We start from the raw sequence: 22,072 nt of genomic DNA on the forward strand, positions 1-22,072 counted from the left end.
ATGAAGCCATACCTCTCGTGGAATGTGCTCTCAACCCTACGGGAGGCACCATATCCCTACCAGAGTAGGCCCGCTCTATAGCCTCCACGATCCACTGGGAAAGCCTAACCTTTGAGATAGGCAGTCCCACAGTCTTGGGATCCCAGGAGACAAACAGTTGTGTAGTCTTCCTCGTCACCTTAGTCCTGTCCAAATACAACCTCAATGCCCTTATCGGACAGAGGTTATGCCTCCTCCTATCCTCCTCAGAGGCAAAGGGGGGCGGACAGAACGCCGCCAAGTCCACCGGAACCGGGGCAGCTAGGCGGTTCTTAGGTAAAAATGCCGGATTGGTCTTAATGACCACCCTTGCATCCCCATTGAACCTCATGCATTCCGCACTTGTGGACAAAGCATGGATATCACTGACCCTTTTAGCGGTCACCAAAGCTAATAACAACGCTGTCTTCAGCGACAATAGCTTCATACTCAAACCCTCCAAGGGCTCAAACGGTGGCCGGGACAGAGAGTCCAAAACCAAAGCAAGGTCCCACGAGGGGACCAGAGACTTGGTCACCGGATGAAGGTGGCTAGCCCCCTTCATGAACTGGCGCACCAGCGGGAGCTGGCCCACCGTCTTGTCCTCAAACCCGATGTGGCAGGCTGAGATAGCAGCCAGATACACCTTGACAGTACTAAAGGCCCTGCCTTTGTCCAAGAGATCCTGGAGGAACGACAGAACGACCCTTACTGGTGCTTGAAATGGCACAACTTGAGCCGGTGAACACCAGTCTTCAAACAACCGCCACCTCATATCATAAGCATCCCTGGTCGACTGCGCCCTCGCACACTGAATAGTGTCGATGACGCTCTGGGGAAGACCCTCCGCGCCAAGATTCAACCTCTCACGGGCCAAGCCCAGAGGTCTAGATCTTCCGGCCGTGGGTGGAATATCTCGCCTCCCGCCTGGGTCAATAGGTCCCTGCGCAACGGAAGCTGCCAGGGCCGACCGTACAGGAGAGGGACTATGTCTGACCTCCAAGAGCCCCATCCTGGGGCCACCAGGATTACTGACAGGCGCTGTGTCCTCACCCTCTCCAGCGTGGGAAGGATGAGAGACAACGGGGGAAACGCATAAAGTAGGCCCTGGGGCCAACGATGCGCCAAGGCATCCAAACCTAGCGGAGCCGTCCCTGCTATGGAGAAGAACAGAGGACACTTGCTGTTCTCTTCCGACGCAAACAGATCCACTCGTGGCTCGCCGAACCTCTCCCACAACTGTCTGGCCACTGTTTTGTGCAGTGACCAAGCCGCATAGAGGTATCGGCCCCTGGACAACAGATCCGCTCCCGTGTTCTGGAGTCCCGGAACGTGGGAGGCTCTGACTGAAAGAAGGTGCTCGTCGCACCATAACGTCAGTCTGTGTGCTAGCGCATGCAGTTTGGTGGACCGTAGGCCCCCCTGCTTGTTGATATAGCACATCGTTGTTGTGTTGTCCGTCCTGACCAGGACATGGGAACCGCTGATGAAACATTCGAAATGTTGTAACGCCAACATTACCGCCATCAGCTCCAGGTAATTTATGTGGGCAGACCTGATGCTGCCACTCCATACCCCCCTGGCCGTCCTGCCTTCGTGGGTGGCACCCCACCCAGACAGGCTGGCGTCCGTCGTGAGTACTTTCCGGGATACGACCATCCCCATACTCACGCCTTCCGAGAGGAATTGAGCGCCTCTCCACTGGCGTAATGCCTCGAAGCAACCCACCGACACGTTCACAAGATGATGACAACGGTGTTGTCTTACACCCAGTGACTGCATCCACCTCTGAAATGGTCTCATGTACAATCTGCCTAGCCGAATAACGGATATTGCAGAGGCAATGAGACCCGCCAATCTCTGACAGGTTCGGAACGGGACCCTGTTGCCCGTCCGAAACAACGCCAGACACGACTGAAAAGAGCGGATCCTCTCGTCGGATAGACGCGCCGTGAAAGACACAGCGTTCAACGTCATGCCTATGTAATCTATCGATTGCGTCGGCACCAACACGCTCTTGGCGTAATTTATGCTGAAACCCAGAGACGTCAAGTGATCTACCACCCAACTCGTGTGTAGTCGCAGTGTTGACGCAGAGTCCGCATAAATCAGCCAGTCGTCCACGTACATTGCTATCCGAACGCCCCTCTGACGCAGCGGGGCGACGGCTGCCTGTGTACACTTCACAAAAGTCCTTGGACTCAGTGACAGTCCGAACGGAAGGACCAGATATTCGTATATCTGTCCCTTGAAGCCGAACCGCAGGAATTTTCTGTGTGGTGGGTAGATGGGAATGTGGAAATACGCGTCTCTGAGATCGAGAGTTGTATACCAGTCCCCTCGACGCATCATGCGCAGCAGAGCCTTGCTCGTGAGCATTTTGAAGCGAAACGCTTTCAAATAGCCGTTCAGAGCCCGTAGGTCTAGAATGGGCCGCATGCCCCCCCCTTTCTTCTTCACGAGAAAGTAGCGGGAGTAAAACCCGGTGTTGCTCTGCTCCATGGGCACCACACGTATAGCCTTCTTCTCCAACAGAGACGTTATCTCGCCCTGGAGAACCTCGGCTGCCTGACCACTCGCTTGCGAGAACAGAACGTTCCCACAAGTGGGAGGTCTTCTGGCAAACTGTAGTTTGTAACCCTTCGAGATGGTGTTCAACACCCACGGATGAACACCACAACGATTCCACTCCTGTAGACACAGTGCCAGAGGGGTTGAAGCCAGCTCCGCACCTTTTTGTGGTGGAGCGGCGCCTCCTTCGGTCAGAACCCGGGCCTGGGGCCTCTGTCCTGCAGTATGGACCTGGGGCTCTGGGGCTGTGTCCACGGCAGTTACACTTGTATTTCGGCCGACAGCCCTGGGCCCCCTCGAGGGCCCGGGCTGCTGGCCCATTCCCTTGAGTTTCGAGTGACGATTCAAAAGACCGGTTCTCAGTAGAGAACACTGCTTTATTAAGAAAAGTGGTGGCACGGAAAAAACTGGAGAGACATTTGTTCCCAAGAAACAAGTCCTCTTTCCGCCTACACCAAGCGCTTCCGGCATGAGGCCCGTGGCCACTATGCTGCGCTTCAGAGAAACTCGGGGAAGGGTGGGGGAGACAGTGTCCGATGTCTCCCCGTGGGGCAGGTCTGGTTATTTCGCCTTCCCGCCAGGTGGCCCTCTTGCCGTGGCCCCTTTGCGGGGGCCGCCGGCCGGAGAAGCCGAGGGGCGCTTGGGCCTGTCGGTCTTCTTGCGGCTGCGAGGTGGGCGGGAAGCTGAGGACGCCGCTGACGGAGCCCTCTGAGCAGCGGGGACCTTGAAGGCGCTCCTCCTGGACCTGGAACGATTGTCCCTGTCCATGGTGCGCTCGTAGGTCGGCCTGTAGGGCTGAGCCTGCTTGGGTCGTGCTCCAGACGCCGGGAGACAGGCGCCGATGACCTCCGTGTCATTCTTCGTCTGTCCGTCGCGGGAGCGCATCTCCTCGAGCATGGACGCGAAGAGTGTCGATGTGGAAACTTTCTGTTTCAGAGGGGTACGTCCCACTTTGGGGGACAGCTCCAGCCACCTGGCCCTCTCGAGGACCAGGAGTCTCGCCATAGTTCCGCCCACCATCTCTGTCTGGGCCTGAGTGAGACGGAGGAGCTCAAGGTGCAGGCACCTCAATTCAGCCATGTCGTCGGGGGTAGGCTCGTCTCCCGCTTCCAACAGGACATGAGACGCGGACCCTTGCAGAAGGGTCGCGGCGTTCAGTGCTCTGGCCGCAGTTGAGGCGCACTTATAGGCAGCCTTATTAATTTTGGAGTCGTCCTTGTCCGAAGGCAAGGAGAAGTCCGGGTCCTCGTGGAAGACATTGGGGTTGACACCCATGAGCCACCCGGCAAAGGACTTGTCCATCGGCGGCATGGCCTCGAGGCCAAGCTGCCGTTGTTCCGCGCAGTCCAGCAGCTTCATGCCTCCGCCCAGGGAGGCGGAGGCCGAGTAAGGCTGTCCCCAGGACAGCATGAGGGATTTCAGGAACCCGTCATCGAGGGGGATCTCAGCCTTGGCCTGGGACTTCGCTGGGTTGCCTTGAATCTTCTTGCGAAACTGTTCGCATATGGTGTCCTTAGCCACCGGAGGTTCAAGACTGGCCGGCCAGGCCAGACCACAGCGGATCGTGGCCTTCTTGAACAGATCGACTATGTCAGTGTTGTCATAGTGGAGCTGCGGTTCAGCCGGAGCAGCTGGAGCCGTCGGAGCTGCAACGGTGTCGGCCGATGCAACTCCAGCAGCAACTGGCGCTGCAATGGGGGCGGCGACAACGGCCGCTTGGGCGGCCGTGACGACCGGAGGCGGCTCTGCCACCTCGGCGTCGCTCTCGTCGCTGCTCTCCCCATCATCCTCCCCCTTGTCGGAGGTGTAGGAGGATGCTGAGTCCTGAGGTGAGGACTCCCCAGAGTCCATCTCAGCGTTGTCCACTCTTGGAGCCTGCACCACGTCCGCGTTGTCATCCGCGAGAATGACAACGTCGGGGGCGTCGGGGAGTGGAGCGTCCATGTCGGCGGACCACTGCCTGGCTCCTTGTCTCAGAGCGTTGTTGTAGGCCCTCCGTGCAATAGATGTTGCAACGGCGTGGGCCGCGTCCGCTAGGGCGCGACGGCGTCGACGACGGGCCTTGGTCGGAGACTCAGACATCTTAGAAGCTAAGATGCACGTGGAAGCAAAAAACAAGGCAAGAGGGGCCGAGTTTAGCAGGCAGCCACGAAATCCGTGAACAAAACAAGCTACAAACAAGGCTCGCCGGTTTAAGAACCCGGGTTACGTACGTAACCTTCAATTCTAATAACCAGTCCTACAAGGCTGCGTGCCTGTAGGCGCCGAGTTGGTAGGTTGTCACGTTACAGTGATGCAGTGGGTGTTGCCACTCACTGCATAAGACGCCACGTGCGTGTGGAAGCTGAGAATAGAGCTATTGTTAGCTTCTATCAGAGACGTCACACAGCGTGGAAACCAAACAGTATTATCACTAAGTGCTGTTCAGGTTAGTAGGCAGCCACGTAAAAGTGGAAGCTAGGACAGGGCTATCACTAGCTGCTGCGAATGGATCGTCACTTTTTTCTTGTAAAGCCAAGAAATACGTGGACAAACAAGCCACAAACAAGGCTCGCCGGTTTACGAACTGGGGTTACGTAAGTAACCTCAAATTCTAATAACCAGTCCTACGAGGCTGCGTGCCTGTAGGCGCCGAGTTGGTAGGTTGTCACGTTACAGTGATGCAGTGGGTGTTGCCACTCACCGCATAAGACGCCTCGTGCGTGTGGAAGCTGAGAATAGAGCTATTGTTAGCTTCTATCAGAGACGTCACACATCAGAGACGTCACATAAGGTGGTAGCCAAACAGAAATATTACTATATCCTGCCTAGGTTACCCCTCCGTCGCGGGCTTGAAAAGCCGCGAGACGTACGTGTGTCGGCAAGGGCGTGCTATTAATAGCCGCCGCTAACGCCGCCGCACGTGTGGAGGCTAACAAAGGGTTGCACCGCTCGTAGCTCTTCACACGCACACACGTTCGAGGGCCACGCGGTCGCGGGCTTGTGAAAGCCACAGGACGTATGTGTGGAAGCTGAAAGAAAGCTAAGATAGCTTTATCAGACCGTCACACAGCGTGGAAGCTTAAACAGAATAAAATTATGCTGCTCAAATCACCGTCGCGGGCTTGGAAGAGCCACGGGACGTATGTGTGGAAGCTGAAAGAAAGCTAAGATAGCTTATCAGACCGTCACACAGCGTGGAAGCTTAAACAGAATAAAATTATGCTGCTCAAATCACCGTCGCGGGCTTGGAAGAGCCGCGAGACGTAGTGTGTGGCTGGAGCGGGCTGTTAGTAATCACCGCTAAAGCCGCCACACGTGTGGAAGCCAAGGAAGGGTTGTACCGCTCCTGGCTCTTCACACGTTCGAGACAGAATAACTTATGCTGCTCAAGTCACCGTCGCGGGCTTGGAAGAGCCGCGGGACGTTGTGTGTGGCTGGAGCGGGCTGTAGTAGTCACCGCTAAAGCCGCCACACGTGTGGAAACCAAGGAAGGGTTGCGTACCGTTCCTGGCACTTCACACGTTCGGGACCTTTAGGTCCGCGAAGGTTTGTGTGGAAGCAGAAACCTGGCTGTTGCTAGCCACGGTACAGACCGTCACACAGGTAATAAAGAAACCAGCTAGGGCCGCGAGCCACTAACGGACTGAATTACCTCCAAGTTATTGTTAACTTAGTTAAAGAAAGTGGACTCACCGACTTTCTTCCTCTTGAAGCCTCTGGGATAAGCAGTTTCCGCGGTACCGAGAAGGCTTCTCGTCCTTGTGGAAATAAATCAGATACTCATCCGTGAGGGAGACTTCGTAGCGCCGTGTTATACACGTGAGAAGAGAACAACGAATGGAGACGTGACGCTGAGGCACGCTTATAAGTGCACCCGGCGGGCGGGGTCTTCAACGTCATCACGTCTAAAGTCCCAGCCTAAAGTCTGTGAGTTTATTTGTAGTGCTTCTGTGTTTACGCCAGGGGGCGTCAACTCCCAAAAGTGAGCAGCCTTGCGAAGCTGTATTAATAGAACAAATATTATAAATAAATAAAAAGATACACAAACGAAATATCCCTGACGCATGTAACTCCTTAACCCGACGAGTGCTTCTGCTACATGAATGTTTTGTCGTGGCACACAGAGTTCCAGTTCCACTCACGTGCATTGTCCCGTGACGCGGTCACAGTCCTGACCAGCACTGGTCTTGGTGCCCAGGGGCGAGCAGTCACAGTCCTCACAGCCCAACAAGGGGTGGTAGCTGAACGTTTGAGCCTCACACACATCACAGGAAGGCCTGACGGTCTGGGGAGGGCAAATGCACTCGCCTGTCACCTCATCACACAGCCGACGGCCACACTGACACGCTACAGAAGGGGAAACGGATTATATTCAGTTTCAGTACTAGAATACAATACATTCCATAACAGTTGTGAATATGACATATGTATGGGAGGACGGATGTATGCTAGTGTGAAATAATGTCCAACGCATTCTCATGACCAACTCATCACATTTTGCCATCTTGTCAGGTGCCTTTGGCATCTGCAGCTGGCGCTGAGGATTCTTGCACCATGTTGATGAATGATCAAAAATTATTCCCACCCTATCAGCATGCAACCTGCCCTCGGCAGGGGCACTCAGCTGGCTAAGGCCTCGCTCAGACGTGACTCACAGGGCACTAGCCAGCTTCTTATTAATGTTTTTAAGGGTGACATTGCTTGTTTTCAATGATTCTACAAACATGATACAAATTCCGCTGTCACAGACAGCCCATGCATGAGGCGTCTATTTCAGACATTGAGGGAGTTCTATAGAAACATGTTGACATCCTCTGGCGTCTAGACATGACACAAGAGGACATTCACAACGTTGGAAAGGGACTCCTCAGGTATTTGACCAAGTGGCTGTATTTGAATGTGACGAGTCGGGGTGATGAGTGAATGTCCACTCACATCTGCAGTAGGGAAAGCCATAGTAGCCTGTGGCACACTTTGTGCACTGTCGACCAATGACATGCTGCCTGCAGGGACACTGTCCTCCATTTGGATCGCAGCTGGACCCCGTGGAGCCTGACTGGTCACAGTTACAAGGCAGAGCTCCACCATTGTAAGCTGCTACTAGTGAGCGGGCAGAGTCTCTGCAGAACTGGGATGAGTTTCTGGGGCTGAAGAAGACATAGAAAAATAGGTTGGTTTATTCATATAATTGCCGCTAGAGGGCGCCATTAACAAAGACATCCATTATATGGTTTATTTTTATGCACTTAACTGGTGCTTCTGAAAAGGAAGCCAGGTAACACATACATCTGATAACAATGAAGTTACATCATAAGCAATCCAGGTTTAAAACAATCTACTAACTAAGTAGACACATTCACATACAAATGCATATTACGTTTTTTTCTGCTGGAGATGATTGCTTCAGCAGTAAGAAGCTTAATGACATGCTGTATGCACTGACTGCTTACTCAATATAAAATCCCTCTCCTCTGCAGTGTTGTATAAAATCTGCAGACTTATCCAGCAGTTTCGGTTTCAGGAGATCTGGGGCGTAACTGTTATCTCGAACCACCAAGACGTAATCCTAAAGCAGAAAAAAGCACAACAACATGTACTGTATAAAGAAAAGCAACAACAGTGCTCTATCTGATAAACCCTCATTGCTTATCAGTGATATGTAAACCCTATGTGAACCATGATATAAAAACAAAATGATAATCAGAATTTACCACTTTAAGTAATTATTTTATTCTGCTTGGACCTGGAGTGAAAACCTACTACTATTTACATCTATGTAAGCAGTTTGTTCCTGACGTAAATGGTTTGGAACTGAGCTCTAAAGGTTGATTTATACTACATTGTATGACGGTGTCTCGTGCTAAAAATAGACGATCTAAAAGCTCACAGCGCATCACATAGCGACGTGCTGTGAGCTTTTAGATCTGCTGTTTTCTAAGCAGACTGTATGGCGGAGCTAGGTACCAAACAGTCAGCTCTAGGGTTGTTGCTGTTTAGGACATGGCAGAACCCCCTGGAGAGAATATGGTACCTCCTCAAGGCAGGCGGTTGACCTGAACGACCTCGACAAGGCATTCCAAGAATAATCTCCTCGGTTCAAGAACTGTGCCTCTAATCATCAGCCCAAAAGTGTCACGTACAGCTTAAAAGGTACATTAAATTCATTGCATTGGCTCCTGGGGCGACCCAGACAACTGCTTGAGAACGGTAAGCATGACAGGCTTAGTGACGGACTTAAGCGACTGACCAGGGTGAGGGTCTTTCCAGGCGGAATCTTGACAGAGATGATGGGCTCTCGCCAGGAATGGCGTTCAAGGTCAAGGGCGATGCGCTGCTCGGCGATGACCACCGCCCTGCAGCCGGAGACACTGGGGCAGAAGGAGGCATTTATGGAGCCTGGGGAGGTTGAAGAAAAGTAGAGAAAAGTCGCTGTGAGTTCACACAATGTCACACAATGAGAGCTATTAACGCTATAATGGTGTCCACGATCTTTGATCATCTTGTCATGATCCGAGGGGGCTTAATCTGACCTTATTATAAAAGGTATCACCCCTTCACTGAGGAGACCACAATTATGCCCACATCACATGCTCATTAGACCCACTAGCCACTGCCAGGAGAAAAACCATTATGCTCAAAGGGAGCCGGTATGATTCCATTACGTGTAATTAGACTAGATTAGGTGTGAGACTGTGTCACAAACTCACCATTCCAGGTGCGCCCTGTGTCCACCAGCACTTCCACGGGAAAGGAGATGTGCTCTGGCTGCCGATAATGGACCACGACCACATACCTGCCCGGGAGGGGTACTTTTGGGTTGAAACTGATCTCCGTCTGGAAAAAAGGGGAGGACAGGAAAGGGAGCATGAGTGCAGATCGAGTAAGACTGAAGAAATGCATGGGAATGGCGCAGAGGGGACATGTTGTCTCAAGCCCTCGAGACAGCGAGCTTAAAACAGCTACGGGTCAATAGTGTTGGCAACGAGGGCACAATACAACAGTGATACCTGGGGAGATTTAAGCAGGACCCCTTCACTCTGGGGTTCAGTGAGAGGGAGCTGTCGCCTCCGTCTCCACTCCTCGCTCTCCCTCTGCTGAGGGGTGACGACCCGGGGGGAGGAGGGCTGTCCGTCACGAGCTGCGTCCAAAAGCCACGATGCGGCGGGCCTCGTGAACTGGCTTGGAACACAATGCTGACTGAAGAGATAGAAGAGCAGAAAGATGTAGACTAAGGACTTAGGAAACTTTAATTTCCTCTGAGAGGAAATTTTAGATACAGCACAGTACATAATAGACAATAAACACATCACAAAAGCAATGGGTGTGATTCACTAAACTGTTTACACCCATGTAAAGGAATTTTCCAAACTTCTCAAGTTAGTAGTCTGATTCAGTAATCATTTTTAGTTTGTGAATTTTGCGGATGGCCGCTCTTTCTCAAGTCTGCTCGGATGCAGACTTACATGTGACAAAAGCTTGCTATCATTAGAATTCCTTATTCTAGACAATTCCGTTAAAAACCCAAAATATGGGTGTAAACGGTTTAGTAAATCGGCCCCCCTTAACATTAATCAAAACAATCTGAACCAGCAAACATACTCGTGATATCACAATATTGCTTAAAGCTGGGTGGAGTGCTTGAAGGGATGGCCAAGCAGTGCTGAAGTGGAACAATTGGACCCATTTGGACATGGGGTCAATCCCCACGTAGAGGTCGAAATTTACAGTATGACATCACGCTAATCTCCAGTGATCCTCTTTTGAATCTTGACATCCTCTGACTATCACATTCTCTTTCATCAGAGATCACACATTTACATTTACACATTCCACACACTTCGTATGAAAGCTCCTGTTTTAGAGGTTAACTCTCTGATCTTTTGGCAATCCCCTCTGCCTTCAGGATTAATTCCCCCCATCCTCATTTATTTTATTTTATTCCACCTCTTGCATATTTTCTCTTTCATTATGACATTACTTTGGATTCAAGCCCCATGACCAAATATCCCAGAACTACAGTACCATTTGTTTTAATGTTTTTGTTTTGTGTTCATCTGTTAGTCCTTATCAGCCTATCTGTCACAAGGCAGTCCTGGCACCTCATTTCATGGTTTTCTCGTTTATTTATTTTCAGTTCAAAAAGCAGAACAATGAAGGCCAAAGAACTAGTGATATTGTCAGCAAGCCACTGCACCGTATCCAATTATTGCAAGAGACTTGAAAGAGATTGTTTTTCCATTTTGAAAGTTTGCTTTCTTGATAGAAGAGATATGGGCTTAGTAGTAGGCTTTTAGTTGTGATTGTAATGGAAGCACTCTTTTTTAAGGTTTTCATTAGTTGAGCCATGTTCAGTGAGTGTGAAACCATTTTAATGAGCCTGTTTGTCTGTCTGTATGTCACTCTGTCTGTCCACATATTAGTCCACAAGAGGGTGCTGAAAACACAGCTCAACTATGGACACCTCTAGGGTGCCTAGTTTTATGTAGTTGTATCCCTCTCGTCATGACAGAGAGGTATGTAAAACTGCCCGGGTGGATCTATGCCATCTACTTCAAATAACGTCGACTTTGCCAATGAGTAGGTGTCGTGTGACACGACACCTACTCATTGGCAAAGTCGACATTTTGATCCTGGTGTTGGGTAGGACGATGGAAGAGTAGGGAGACCCCTTTCAGCCACCGCAGATGTGTTAGTTATATTGTATTAACATACTACCCTGCCCTCTCCCCTTAACATACTGCACTCTACCCATAACTTCATTCATTCAAATAAGCTGGATTTCAGCTTTAATGTTCTAAATCTAAAAGATAGAGCCTGATAACTCATTTTATGGATTCAGGGAAAGTGAGTGTGCTGAAATAATTTAAATGCTACTGTCAAATAACAGGACTGGAAACTGAAACTGTAAATTATTGTCTGTAAATATATGTATTGTACAGCTGGAAATTCTAGGTTGGCCACTGGGTGTTGTTTTGAAAGAGAAAACAAAAAAAGGAAGGCCGACCCGCTCAGGTGAGTGACCCTGCCCTGTGAGAGGAATGCACAGAATAACACCTGGAAAACAGATGTATTTGTCTCTCCACAGCAGCAGGCTACAGGTATGTTGTCTTACAAACAGGTTTGCTCTATGCCTGTTGTTGTTATTACCCTGTGATACCCCATTACTGCGTTAACTGTACCTGTCTTCAGTAAAGCGGCCATGGACCGAGGCACACAGTATCTTGGGGGTCACATACTCCATGAAGAATTCCTCTGCAGGCACTGCGAAGACTTTATGCTACAGAGAAAAATGACAAATATGAAATGCAGGAAAAAAAGGAAATTGTCATTTCTCAATTTCATATTCATAAGCAATAATTAACTGTCTCACCAGTAGGAAGGAGGCTGTGGATGACTGCAGGAGAAGCGTGTCCTTATGCGTAAGCTGGAACACGGCCACTCGATTACTGCTGTCCACGGCAACACTCCGACAGAGGAAGCTGCAGGTGGTGCAATGAACAAACAAATGAAAAAAAAAACCCACCATTAACACTGGACAGGAACAACATTTTGTATTCATGCAGCAGAGCAGATATATGAGCAGATGCACAGCATTTGTGTCAGAACAGGACTCGTGCCTAATGGCTGTGTGTATATGTGTGTGTACCTGTAAGCGCAGCTGTAAACATTGGCTCTGGCTTGGATCTCGCCGTCTGACTGGCCGTTGACGAGCAGGTTGACATTCTGGACCATGTCCACCTCGCTGGCATACTCCAGGACCAGAGCGTATGGGCCAGGCCGAGACACACGCAGACCTAGCTGGAGCTGGGCCTACAGAGCAGACAGACCAAGTGACAAATTCATTCTAATGCAATGGCATCCTACGTGGTACAAGTACAGTACACAGTGGTTCTCAAACATGCGAAGGACCCCCAGTTGATATGTATTTGACCACAGACCCACCCCACCCCCACCTGGACTCAAAAATCGTAATAATAAAGAAAATACAACTTTATCAGAAATTGTAGATCTACAAGCTCAAAGATTAGCTCACAGCTAATCTAAGGTCACAGGCTATTTTTGGATAGCTGAAAAGCCTGAAATATAGAATGGGTTTCAAGTGGTTTTTGATGCTATATAATAGTTTTTGCTGGGGGTAAGAACCACTTTGAGAACCACTGCAATAACTGTGCTAGCTGTAAGTCAATAGAAGATGTACTTTCATGTGTGCAACATGTGAACATTTGCACCTGTTTGTACAGTACATCGTTCATAGGTCTCTGTGCACATAGGCGTGCCTGCCGCCTACCTGTGTGCCACTGACAGAGGCCATCTCAGGGTGATCTGGGGTGGGCCGTCGCACACGAACCTGCCTCTTCCGGCGCCCACCGCGGCTGGAGAGCTTTCCCTGGGTGCCCAGAGCCGAGCTGAACCCGTCCATTGACACGTGCTTATACAACAGACAGCTGAGAGAAAGAGCCATGCAGACAAACGGTGGTCAACTGAGCCATGTGCAATAACGCCAAAGATCAACACTCATCATTCTAGCTCTGTTTGATCTGGGCATGAAGTTTAAATTGAACATGTTCATGAAGGGTGGATTTCTGAGGGGTGCTAGCCCCTCCTATGTCCAGCTTTTAGTGTGTGTCCACAAACTTTGTCCTACACAAACATTACATTCCCATTGACAATGAGTGGAGAATTTTACGTCATAGGCAAATTACATCAAATTTTACGTCATATAGTGTAAACACAAACATTACGTAACACAAACATTGATGACGAAGGTGAGGACACGCCCCTCACTTCACACAGGTGTCATTTTTTAAATTTAATGTATAGTATAGAATCTATAGCTAGGTGTCTGTACCGAGTAATATTGAGTGGTGAGACTTGTTTACCATCTCGGAAAGAACAACTATGCGTGATGTGTTCATTAATTCATTTTGGACTGAGGTCGATTAAAAAAAAAAGACTTCAAAATCCTTTCTGAAAAACCCATGTTTCTATGTCAGTGGTGCCATGTCATTCTCTCTATTGGGCCACGGACCCCCATCTGAAAATATGTAATTCCAGGGTACCGAGTATGAGCTTGTAAATCTGCTATTTTTCAATAGCTAAATTATAACATAATGTTTAAAACACCAAAAGGGGTTCCCGCCCAAAATGGGTTAATTAATTGAGATGATAAGATAATGTGGTTCCCAAAGCGAGAAACCAGTTGTGGACCACTGGGTTTCCATGGTAGATCCTGTAATTACTTTGTGTCTGTGTCTGCAGCGGGGCTGTACGTGCACGGCTGGGTGATCTTCTCCTGCAGCAGAGGTGCCTCATAGTAGTCGCGGGGAAGCAGCACTATGTAATCCTGAGGAATTAAGAGTGATATAAACCCAAGTTTAATTTACAATAAATACACCAAGCACGCAACCCAAACATATTGCATTGTGTGAGCAAAACAGTGCCAGTCAGTAACTTTTAACAATAGCAATGTTTTGGAAACATTTCAACCACAAGTCGTTGTGTACAGTTAATGATGCGAGCTCTGCATCTACGACCTCAGGTGTTCCCTTCCCAAGGCTTCTGAATTCTGCTTCCGAGTTTATTTTACTTTTACAGTGAGCTCTATCTTTTGGCATTAGATGGCATTACGTCATTTGTCAACTCTTGCTCAATATTTGCATCTAAAACACCAAGATAATTTTTTGAGGGGCGCTAGCCTCTCCTATATTCAGCTATTAGTGTAGATTTTCATCTTACACAAACACTTAAATTCCCATTGACAATTAATAGACAATTTCCGTCATATTTGTCTGAGCAAATAGACACAGACAGTTACGTCATGATGATGTACAATGATAAGAGCTCCCCTCACTTCACATTTTTCATTGATGATTTAGATGTGAATCATCTCTTTGACTGCACAAATTACTTTGTTTTGAAAACACAAAAGATTAAAATAGTATGTGTAAAAGAAAGGAATGTATGGTGCTGATTTCTCTCATAGAAGCTATTCCTATCATCGCTATTAATTAGGCATGAGTGTCACCTGATCTCTTCCTAAAACAAAGTTGGTAACTGACACTTTAATCCTTTCACAAGAGCACAAATTACGCTTGATTCATAGTTGCGTGTGGCTGTCGTGCGCCGAAAATAAATAGCAGATTTACAAGCTCGTGCTTGTAGATTGGCTATTTACAGTGGGCAACACCGTGCACAGCTCAGGTATGAGGTATGACTCAGGCCATAGGCTTTCGACATGAGGAAGACGCAAGAACAAACCCCTTTTCACCCTCTTGTACTCACAAGCAGAATTCCCTGTGCCTGTATGTGGATTAGCCATTTTCCAGGGCTCAAAGAGAAGGGCTGAGCGAAACCATCTCCCGGAACAGTAAGGAAAGTAGGGGAGGTGCTGACAGGGAACACCACCTCCTGACTCTGACCGGACCCTGCAGGAGAAATAAAACCACAGGCTGTAAAATGACACGTTCACAGCTGAGAGCACATTACAATAAGAGAAGCATTGGCTGTCATCGACCGCGTAAGATATATTAGATGCATCATGCCCCAATTTATGAACTACATGATGGGGAGTTGTTGTTTTTATTGTTATACAACACCAGTGCCGGGGGGGATCAACTATTTTGACATTATAGTTAATGCCCTCCTCATGACAAAAATGTGAATGCTCTGGTGTGGTTTTCCGAGCCAAAATTATAAAGTTCATTCAAAGACTTTTTTCGTCAATCATTTTGGCTCGCCTGCAGGTCTTCTGGTGTACAGCAAATTCCAATTTTCCTATCTTTAAAGCATCCCCTTTAATGCATCACGTAAATCTTCTAAATCTACACAAATCTTAAAAAGAAAGTTGACGCCCCTGCTTTGAATCACAGTCTTGGAACCCTGGTACCCCCCAGGCACCAATATGGATGGCCTTGACTCCCTTGACAGATGCTACAATACAGTGTGTGTTTAGTTCTATTATGTGTGTGTTATGAGCAAACAGGGTGTGAGCGGGTTGTTGAATTGGACCTTAATGACAATGGTATGCATGGTGACACATTTCAAAGCTAACAGACACAGCCTTACCTGGGGCGCCATGGTTATTGGTGGCCTTGACACTACCGCTCACATTTGTACCGACGGGGTTAGCGAACCGCAGAACCACACGGAACAGGGGGGACAGAGGCTGCAGTGCCCTGTCCACATCAACATGCACTGTTACTCTGACTTCAGTCTGCAGAGACATGGGGAGGGGGGACACACATAGCTGACTGGAGGGACGCAGGTGTGGGTAGGAGGAGGAGTTAAGGGAAATGTTAACGGACTAGTGGGTTAAGCAGATAAAACTGATACGAGGGGTTAATTAATGGAGAGCCAGCGCGATCAAGACAGGAAAAGAAAGCTATAGGAAAGATGGCCCTTCACTTACAGTCACAGCAAGAGGGAAAGCCAGCCTCTTCCATTACCAAGATCCTCGCTCTCACACGCGCTGCCCCTTTTTGTTGGAGAGTGGCGTAGCGCATTATTACATGGAAAGGACCAGGAAAGCCTACAGCAAGCATTAGGATCACCTCTGGCTGAGAAGAGATAGGATTAGTGCTAGGAGAGCTAGTAGCGACCACATTACCTCACAATAGCCTCATTGTAAATGTTTCAAGTGGGAGAGGTAAAAGAGAAGGCAAGTGCAACAGCAGTAAAGTAAATGGAAAAAATGCATCCAGTAAAACTTTGAGATGAGAGACACGGTCGAGCTCCCAACGTAATAAATGAGTTAATGCAGTGCAAATGTCCCAATAAGTAGATAAGTACTGACCTGTGCCGCCGACAGAATGGCGTAACCTCTCCAGCTGAATGCTGGGAAGTTGCGGGGGTCAAACCCAAAGCGCACAGGTCTAGAGTTGGGAGTGATGCCATTCTCTGCTTCATACTTTAGCTGGTGGAGGCTAGGGAAATAGTAGCCAGTTGCGGGCCTAGTGGTGCGGAATGAAATGTAAACCCAAATTATACATACAGTGAACATAGTTTTTTATGTGCATGAGGATGTAAGGGCTTTCAGCATCATAGGACTGCAACAGTTGACTAATCGATCTAACAATTATAAAATATAATCGATAAACGTTGCTTGATCTACGCATTGTGAGCTTGTAGATCAGCTATTTTCACAATTTTCGCATGGCACCTTTTTGCGTGTACTATTTTAATAGTATAAAATATAGTTTGAATAATTTCAAGATAATGTTTCTAAAATAGGATAATAATCGTATAATTGCAGCTCTAATATGCGTACATTTCATTGGTAAACATGAGATGAAGTTACGATTCAGTCAGTGCTTACTCTGTGCAGGTTCGACCCACGACACTATTCCGACACCGACACTGTCCCGACACATCGTCACAGCCCCTGCCAATAGCCCCGCCCACATCACACTGACAGCCTATCAGGAAGACAAAAATAAGACATTCTCTTAGATTACAGTATAATAACTCATGTTGGTTACAAAGTAAAATCTTTTTGGTTTAACTTGTATGTTAATTATTGATGCATTACATTACATCAATGTTGTAAACACTTTGAATATGCTGGTATAACAACGGAGTAGAAATAGAGAATAGAGTCCAGGCCCATATTCAGTGATTTAGGTTTGAAGACACTACTCACCTTCACAGCCAAAGTAGTTACGTTTCTGCACCAGGAAGTACCCGTGCTTACACGTGTCACAGGAATGCCCACATGCATTTGGTTTACAGAAACACTGGCCATTTTTCTGGAGGAGATGATTCACAGTGAAAATATCAGATTAGGCATAATACACTAATAAAACAACGATAATATTAACACTGGTAAATGGGTACATCAAATAGCATTTGACATAACTGTCAACATTAGAGAAAGTAAAAGAACATTTAAACCTGCATGTAAGTACAAATCTAAGAAATTCCATATACAAAAGAATAATATTAAGATCTAGTGAAAATAGCTGATCTACAAGTTCACAACGCAACGTGAAGTGACGCGTTGTGTGCTTGTAGATCTGCTATTTTCACTAGTCTGGGTCCCGCAGGAAACGTCTAATCTCTCTTTTGGGTCTCGACCTGAAACGTTTGAGAACCACTGCAGTACAGTATAAATCACGGTATTATTGCTCATCATCACAGGTGGAGAGTATAAAGAAAGCACAGGTAACCTCACCTGTTGACACTCCCCAACGCCACTCAGGGTACCCTTTAAATCACACTGACACTCTGTCAAAGAGAAAGAAGAGAGAGAGAAAGAGAGAGAGAGAGACATAAAGTGGGGTTGGTAATTGATGGGAGATGGCGTTGGCGGGGCTCTACCGTCCGTGAATAGAGTCTGATTACAGGATTCTCTCACTTTCATGGGTGAAACATGACAGCACAAGCCCCCTCCCCTCCCTGATCCTCAGAGAGTTGCACACATCAAAGGCCACATATATGTACAGTTACCGTTGCGGGGCTTTTTCAACTCACTGAACGAAATAAAGGCTCTCCTCAATGTTCGGCCAGACGGCCACAGTTAACCTGAGGCATTCCTGGGATATTAAACTCATTTTTTCTCTCTCTCTCTCTCTCTCCTCTCCTGTATCTCTGCACAGGGTGACAGTGATAACATTCTTGCTGCGAAGCAGAGCTGTAACATTAGACTGGGTATCTGGACAAAGCCTCCGGCTGTTCCCTCAACACTGGCTGGTTAATGGAGGCAAGCTACTCTCGACTGACTGTTTCCATATACAGTACTTATGTTGAAATGGTGTATAGTAGTAGTTGTTTTTTGGTAGTGGATATTAAGCTGTTAGGCGCTGCCAGAGTGCTAGACGGCTTAATAGTGTTTACTTTACTAATGCTGGTGAATAACCAGTGTCTCTTTTTTCTTCTTTTTTTGAGGGGCGCTAGGTAGCCCCTCCTGTATACAGCTTTTGTCCCCACAAGTCTCAATATTTGCCATTGACAGTGAAAGGAGAAATTAGGTCAAATGTCCGCCAAATATGACATAAATTTGTGGCAACACAAACATTAAATTCCATTGACAATGAAGGGGAAATTTATGTGATTATTTTGGACCACAGTGGGTAGAGGGTGGAGCTTGGGAATATTCCAGGTTTCTGAAATGCCACCATGCACATTGCACATTCTTGCACTGCAACATTGATGAAATCCCACACGTTCAAAGGAAAGCTGCCAAGAAGTATTTTCCCGTATTAATGCGTTTTTTCCCCCAACCGTCCCTGTGAAGGACAGGAAGGTGGATGGATGGCTCCCCATTGACAGTGTGTAAGAGAGGCCAAGGCCCATATCAGCACCTCTTCAGGTTGCTACTGATGACTTAATACTTCTGACGATAAAACATAGGGGTTGATATTGCTAGGGAAAAAAAAAAACCTTTGGTCTATTTTTGCAGAAGCTACTGTTGCCGCACAGCAGGTGGTTTGCAGCTACTCCAGATGTTTCAGCAGAAGGTGTGCAATTAGTTGTTTTTGCAAAAGCTGGGTGTTGTATTTATATACGATATTACGTGTATTAAAAAAATCAAGTTATCAAAACTAGTCAATACCCTCCATCATACACTGGGATCAATTTGCTTTGCCAGGTGTCATCCAGTCCTAAGAGAAACAGGGAGCGGCAGTGGCTCAGGGGTAGAGTGACCGGATGGAAATCACAAGGTTCCCAGTTCAAACCCGGGCTCCACCTGCCCCAGAGTTAGTGTCGAAGTGTCCTTGAGCAAGACCCTGAAACCCTAATAAGCTCCCGATGTGCAGGTTGGTACCTTGCATGGTTTCCTCTGGCATCGGTGCATATGTGTGAGTGAATGGGTGAATGTAATGCACAATCTTTGCCCTTGGATAAAGGCACTATATATAAATGGGTGGAAATGACCGTTTACAGTTTTGTAGTAGGTGGGCTCTACACTGTCTGGCAGTGTTTACATTCAGAATAGAATCCAGGCTTTCCATGCTATGATCACTTGAATAATAGAAGGGAAAAAAATCGTAGTGTGATGATTATCTGTTGGGTATGGGGCGAGTGTGAATCGGTTTGTTTTCAGTAAAAAGACTGTATCGGTAACGATGGAAGTTGGAGATCCATGTCCCACCCGGCTATGCAATACCCGTTGTACCCGTGTCAGAGTACCCGTTCCACCCTTCTGTCTGTGTCCCTTTTATGCCCATATATGGAGATTTCTGTATCTGTCTCTCTGTGTCCCTTTATTCCTATATATGTTCTGTGTCAGGCATGCCCAAATATGGAATGTTGTGATGTCCCGGTGGGGCGAACGGTTCTCGAGTTACGCTGCCTCTGACAACTAACTGTGTTTTTTTTGCAACAATCTCTCGAAGCGAGGTACAGCATGCTACTGTATGAGGAGTCTGTGTGGAATGTGGATATAGGCTTCACAATGGATCCAGGTAATCATGTAACATATCTTTGTCCTACTTGGGACTTACCTATACAGCCGCTGGGGTGTAGTGTAGCTAGGTTCCAGTAGAGAGGTTTACATCTGTCACACAGAGGCCCCTCTACATTTGGCAGGCAGCGGCAGGAGCCCTGGTGAGGCTACAGGGTTGGCAAGTAAAGAATAACGTTACCTTTTGTTGTTAAAAATAAATATATATATATATATATATATATTATATATATATATTATATCTAACATTGATAACATTGTTTCTAGAAGTCCTATAGTAAATCTTTGTGTCACTATTGTTTGATTTTTTTCTTTCTTTCTTCTTCAAAATGGAAGGAAGTCTCTTTTCCTTTTTTTTGATTACAGTTGATTTCATTTCCACTGACCCCCCAAAAAACACTTCCTTGTTAACGCTTCCGGATGAAGGTTTGGCAAGTTTGCTCTGTTATCAGATATAGGAATGTGATACACGTGAGTCCACACCCAGTTGGGGGAGGGGGGGGGGGGGGGGGGCTAGGGGGACATACTGGCGCTGAATGTTTTTGAGATTCTCCTATTAAGCACATGAACCCCAATCGTCCCTATACTGAAGGCAAACTTTCTGCGAAAATGGCTGATGTAAGCATCTATTTTTGCCGAAAGATATAGCATAGAACTAAGTATATAGGGTTAAAGTGGTTGACTGTGCTAATAAAATACACAATCATGGTCTATTGCTAATAGCCCATCACTAATAGACCATGATCGTGCATTTTGTTTTTTTTGTCAAATGTTTTTATTGAACAGATTATAAATTATTACAAACATTATGATATGAAATACTTTTTTATGAAACAAAATGAAAGAAAAAATAAACAAGACAAAAAAGAGGATCGTGCATTTTGTTAGCAGAGTATCATACGAAATTATAGACATCATGAATTCATGATGTTACGAAAGCTACGTTTTTAGCATGGAAATGATAGTCTGTTGAGAGAGGCCTACCTACCGTTTGTGAACTGATGACTTCTGACCCTGCTGGGTTACACTGTCTAATGGAGGCTGGAAACGCACACAATACACACACAGTCAAAGGATAAGCTCCAATCATACATTAGGCCATTAACCCTTCTGAACATTTGTAAAGCATTCACCTTTATAGTTAATGTATGACTACTGTAACTGTAGCCTGGGGTCCACCTATGCTTTCTATGGTTTAGGCAGCTCCTGGCAGGATCCGCCGGGAGAATCTAGACGCAGCTGCGCGACATGACTAATTAATTAGAGCGACAGAGAGAGAGAGGAGTGTGTGTGTGTGTGTGTACGGGTGTGCGTCAATTTAACAAAGGTGCAGACGATCAGAAATCAGCAGAAAGTGATCGACGTTTGCACTACTCTATGCCGAATTGAAATGGACTCGGTCCCAGACTTTTTTTTTTCTCCCTGGAAATAAAACGTATGGGTTTCCGAGGCTACTGTAACTGTGATCCAACAGTACTCTAGTTTCTCATGAGGAGATCTCTGATCCAATGTCAAATAGTATATATTGTAAATAACAAACAGCTTCAAATCCCCTTAGCATTGAAGCTGTTTGCTCTTGTGAATATGTTGCCTTCCAGATAATAAAATGCAAACACTAATAAAATACACAAAGTCTCACTCAGCTTGACATTATGTCTAATGTCATTATGGAGTAAGGAGTACGTTAAGAAGTAAAGACTCGTTTAAAAGCTGTGTTCACGTTCACTAGTCATTGGAATGAAAAGGCGGCCACCTACATCACACAGTTATGGGAAGTAAACTGGTGATGGCATGTCTTTTGTCTTGGTCACCATCATGATCTTTATTTACAGTCTTAAGGGCCTACTTTAAAAAGAAAGTGTTACAAAGTGATCATATTATTTGTGTAAAAAAAGGGGGGGGGGGGACAAAAGAAACAGCGGTGAATCGGGCATTAGTACCTGAACATTGGGGGAACTGTAGTCCTGAGGCACAGCGGTCACACATCTGTCCCACCACCCCGGGGAGACACAGGCACTGGCCTGACAGAGGGTTGCATGTAGCGCCGTAGGAGCCCTCCCGTGAGCACTGGCACACTGACATCAGGAAACAAGCAAACAA

The 22,072-nt window shown here is 47.2% G+C and overlaps 1 protein-coding gene across 2 annotated transcripts in view; it reads right to left on the minus strand.

Annotated features, from left to right (window-relative positions):
- Nucleotides 1-22,072, minus strand: part of LOC310870627 (laminin subunit alpha-3-like) — an 88,742-nt gene that overhangs the window by 31,523 nt on the left and 35,147 nt on the right. For both annotated transcript variants that reach the window (XM_083781885.1, XM_083781886.1), the window contains exons 15-34: nt 21,913-22,047; nt 20,961-21,013; nt 20,013-20,121; nt 17,741-17,793; nt 17,210-17,315; nt 16,886-16,985; nt 16,364-16,520; nt 15,637-15,784; nt 14,854-14,996; nt 13,812-13,915; nt 12,860-13,016; nt 12,218-12,381; nt 11,942-12,050; nt 11,751-11,848; nt 9,579-9,768; nt 9,279-9,405; nt 8,819-8,967; nt 8,022-8,137; nt 7,507-7,718; nt 6,714-6,918 (exon numbers count right to left, since the gene is read on the minus strand). In XM_083781885.1, the coding sequence (XP_083638011.1) occupies nt 6,714-6,918; nt 7,507-7,718; nt 8,022-8,137; nt 8,819-8,967; nt 9,279-9,405; nt 9,579-9,768; nt 11,751-11,848; nt 11,942-12,050; nt 12,218-12,381; nt 12,860-13,016; nt 13,812-13,915; nt 14,854-14,996; nt 15,637-15,784; nt 16,364-16,520; nt 16,886-16,985; nt 17,210-17,315; nt 17,741-17,793; nt 20,013-20,121; nt 20,961-21,013; nt 21,913-22,047 (2,635 nt within the window). The remainder of the gene's footprint in view (nt 1-6,713; nt 6,919-7,506; nt 7,719-8,021; nt 8,138-8,818; nt 8,968-9,278; nt 9,406-9,578; nt 9,769-11,750; nt 11,849-11,941; nt 12,051-12,217; nt 12,382-12,859; nt 13,017-13,811; nt 13,916-14,853; nt 14,997-15,636; nt 15,785-16,363; nt 16,521-16,885; nt 16,986-17,209; nt 17,316-17,740; nt 17,794-20,012; nt 20,122-20,960; nt 21,014-21,912; nt 22,048-22,072) is intronic.

This window comes from Protomyctophum parallelum (assembly GCF_964188405.1).
Source record: "Protomyctophum parallelum genome assembly, chromosome: 14".
NCBI lineage: Eukaryota > Metazoa > Chordata > Actinopteri > Myctophiformes > Myctophidae > Protomyctophum > Protomyctophum parallelum.